The sequence below is a fragment of the Rutidosis leptorrhynchoides genome, chromosome 2, assembly GCF_046630445.1.
Source record: "Rutidosis leptorrhynchoides isolate AG116_Rl617_1_P2 chromosome 2, CSIRO_AGI_Rlap_v1, whole genome shotgun sequence".
In the NCBI taxonomy this organism is placed as follows: Eukaryota; Viridiplantae; Streptophyta; class Magnoliopsida; order Asterales; family Asteraceae; genus Rutidosis; species Rutidosis leptorrhynchoides.
This window is the reverse complement of record NC_092334.1, coordinates 245,230,012-245,233,772: the sequence shown is the minus strand read 5'-3', so window position 1 is coordinate 245,233,772 and position 3,761 is coordinate 245,230,012. Positions and strand designations below refer to the sequence as shown.

The following is a 3,761-nucleotide window of genomic DNA, read 5'->3' as shown; positions in this document are numbered from 1 at the left end:
ATTCAACCAACAAGTTTCATTCAAAATGCTTTAATTGAATGGAGCGGTGTAAGAATTTCAATTCTAATTTTATCAAATTCTTTTTAAATTTCATGAACCAACGAAAAGCCTAAGTATTTAAAAGATGAAATTACACCATATTTCTAGTAAATATACAAGGACTATATTACTATACTCTCTAAAAAGACAAAAACTTGTAGCACTATTCATCAATAGTAACAGGGGTACTTTCGTCATTTCACTTTTTTTTAATCTCCAACGATAAAAAAAACAACTTTCGTAAAAGAACCACCCCTTCAATATTACCAAAAGATGTCGAAAAAAAATTCTTTTTTACAAAAAAATCAACTACTTTTTTTTTTCTCAACGATAAAAGAGGCAACTTTCATAAAAGGAACAACCCTTCAATGCTACCAAAAGATGTCGAAAAACATTTTTTTTACAAAATAGATCAATTAATAAAAAAAAGAACGCTAAAAGAAGCAACTTTCACAAAGGAACAACCCTTCAATGTTAGATTTTGAAATTTTTTTTTTACAAAATATATTAAGACTTTTTTTTAACTCGCATTCAAAACGGAGCCCCAGCGCTAATTGAGCTCCACAAGTAATTACCAGAAAGTACAAGGATAATCATACAATGAATGATATACTTGGTCCATGGTATTTGGCAAATGGATCATGTTTTCTTTTCAACTCTTTCTATAAAACAATTGATTCAATCCATCCAAATTTTCTAATAAAATTCTCTCAACAACATCACTCCAAATCACAAATCCCAAATCCAATCCAACTGAAAAGCATAATCCTTTATTTCCAATTTCTTTAATTCACACCTTCCCATTTAAAATTAAACACCCCCAATCATAAACCTAATCTTTATATCTATCCACAATCGATCAAATTGAATGCACACAAGTCATCAATCGATCAATTAATCATGACCAGGCGATGCTCTCATTGCAGCAACAATGGTCATAATTCGAGAACGTGCCCTAATCGTGGTGTTAAGTTATTTGGGGTCCGGATTACAGATGGTTCGATCCGAAAGAGTGCTAGTATGGGTAACTTGAGTCATTATAATGGATCTGGTAGCAACAGCAACTTTTTAAATGGATTTTCAGGTGGCGGTGGTACTGATCTTGATTCACCGGGTGATACTCCGGATCATAACGCTGCTGCTGACGGGTACGGGTCGGAGGATTTTGTTGCCGGGTCGTCTTCTAGCCGTGAAAGGAAAAAAGGTTCAAACTTTGGTTATATATTTATATATATATATATCATATGTATATGTATATGTATAAATTACATTTTCATGTTTTCTAAAATCTTGGAGTTGATGATTTTAATTAAATTTTAAAGCTTTTCTTTAAGTTTTAATATAATCTTGCGTTTTGATAAATTGTTTGTAAGTGTAATATTTAAACTACTAATTAGTGGTATTTATCTTTGACTTGAGTTTATATTTAGTTGCACTTTGTATCTAAAAACTTAAAATTTGGTCAAAAAGGTGTGTTTTGAATTATCTACAGGTGTAACTATGGTACAGTAAATATAATTTTGTTGTATGGTACAGTATGTTACTATTAGAATTAGGATCATATAATAAAGTTTGATGTCTACTCATTGAATCTGGTTTTTTGGGCATTTATTAATTGTTGAGATGCTTAACTTAATTTGCTAAAAATGATGACATTTTATTCATATGATGGTTATGAGGTTTTGTATGGTATCTTTTTGTGGTTGATTGCAGTTTATGGTATGCGAATCTGTATTTCTTTATGAAATGGGATATGGGTGTTTGTTTTTTAGGTGTTCCATGGACAGAGGAAGAACATAGGATGTTTTTATTAGGTTTGCAAAAGCTTGGAAAAGGCGATTGGCGGGGTATAGCAAGAAACTATGTTATTACAAGAACACCAACTCAAGTTGCAAGCCATGCCCAAAAATATTTCATCAGGCAAACCAATATTTCTAGGAGAAAGAGACGGTCCAGTCTTTTCGATATTGTAGCTGATGATGTAAGTATTACAAAACTGGTCATAACTATATACATTGTTTGGCTTCTATAGTTAGGCCTGGTGGTAGCATTGTAACCTATCTACTTATAAGTGGGTGTATTCAGGGTTGCAAAACTTGCAAAGGAGTAATCAGGTGATTAATTGGATTTGACTTTTTATAATTTAAAGAATAAATTTCAAGATAACCAAGAATTCAAATGCAACTCATTTCAAACCAAGCTGTAAAAGTCGCCAGACAGGGATGAACCAGTCGAATCGGGCATGGATCACGTTGACTTTTAGTAATAAATAAATTAATCATGTATATACTTACATATAAATATATCTAAACATAAAATTTTCTAGCATAGATATATTGCACAAAATCTAAATTTAAAAAATATAACCTAACTTTGACCGACTCGACCGACTGAGCTCGACTTTGACCCGACTTTTTAGTGCGTTGACGAAGTTTAAGGCGTATTTTGGGCTAGTCGGGATGGAAATTTTACAACACTGTTTCAAACATCAAAGCCAGAATGTCAACATGGAATATGGGATATGGGAGTTTTGTTACATTTGTTGAAACGTCTAATTCATCTACTTTCTTTTGTGTTTTTGAATTTGTAGTCCCCAGACACACAAATGATGTCATCCAACGAATACCCTACTGGGAACCCATCACAACCAGAGGCGGCTCAATCTATCAACAACCCGTTGACCATACCGACAACATTAGAGGAAGAAGAATGCGAGTCGATGGACTCGGCAAACTCAAATACAGCCGATTTACCCAACGACCCAACAAACGCACCTATAAGTATCGAGGGTTCACAATGCTTGTATCCTGTTGTGATTCCAGCATACATACCTCAACTAGTTGCTATTCCGTATTGGGTTGGACCCGGGTCGGGTCAAGAACAATCGTCATCGGCCAAATCGGAGACGCATGAGGTTCTTAAGCCGACAGCTGTGCACTCGAAGAGCCCGATTAATGTGGATGATCTTGTTGGGATGTCGAAGCTAACGTTAGGGGAATCAATTGGTGATGGTGCACCGACGGCATTGAAACTGGGTGGTGGTGATTTGAACCGACAATCTGCGTTTCATGAAAGTAATCCTGGTCCGAGAACATCTAAGATGGATTCGAACCATAATCCTATTCATGCACTTTAGAAGGTACAGAGGAATTAAGTGTTCTTTTTTTTTTTTTTAATGTTAATTAAGTTGTAGGATTTTAGTTATGTTTGTAAGTTTCCACCAGATCAGAAAAAATCCATATGTATACAAGATAATAAATTTCAGCATGTGGTGTGGGTTATTTTATTTTACAGTGTATTTTATTTTCTTATGCAATATGCAATAGCTGGTTATATTGAATTATTTATATCTGGTTCAAGTTCATTCATTTTGTTCTTGAATCATAGAATCCTACTTGTAATGATTCATCCTAATCCATGATGTTTGGCAGCAGCATTTTCCTTAAAGGAATTTTCTTGGATCTTTCTACTTCTAGTGTTCATAAGATCAAACTTTAATAACAGACTACTGTTGTATAACAAACAAATACAAGTGAGACTTATTTATAAAAAAGGCTCGTAAACTTTCTCAAAAAATAGCGTTTGAGATCGAGCAGTTGAAATAAGCGTTACCTCCGGTTACAACTCACAGTTCAATTTGCATTGGGTCAAATTATACTCATAAATCATTAATGTTGTACCGAGTATTTAATATTCTTTCTGGTTTCAATCTCGCTCAATCT

The 3,761-nt window shown here is 33.9% G+C and overlaps 1 protein-coding gene across 1 annotated transcript; it reads left to right on the top strand.

The window, feature by feature from the left end:
* The first annotated feature begins 662 nt into the window (after positions 1–662).
* LOC139891729 (transcription factor MYBS3-like) lies at positions 663–3,325 on the top strand. Its single transcript, XM_071874717.1, has 3 exons — positions 663–1,243; positions 1,812–2,020; positions 2,630–3,325. Exons 1-3 carry the CDS (start codon positions 940–942, stop codon positions 3,173–3,175), a joined length of 1,059 nt encoding a protein of 352 aa, XP_071730818.1. The 5' UTR covers positions 663–939; the 3' UTR covers positions 3,176–3,325.
* Positions 3,326–3,761: the final 436 nt, after the last annotated feature.

What these genes read in the sequence shown, in the direction of transcription:
- LOC139891729 (XM_071874717.1), top strand. Translation starts at nt 940, where the DNA reads ATGACCAGGCGATGCTCTCATTGCAGCAACAATGGTCATAATTCGAGA. An exon ending in TAGCCGTGAAAGGAAAAAAG is followed by an intron (nt 1,244 to 1,811) that starts GTTCAAACTTTG and finishes TTTGTTTTTTAG; the next exon opens with GTGTTCCATGGACAGAGGAA. An exon ending in TCGATATTGTAGCTGATGAT is followed by an intron (nt 2,021 to 2,629) that starts GTAAGTATTACA and finishes TTGAATTTGTAG; the next exon opens with TCCCCAGACACACAAATGAT.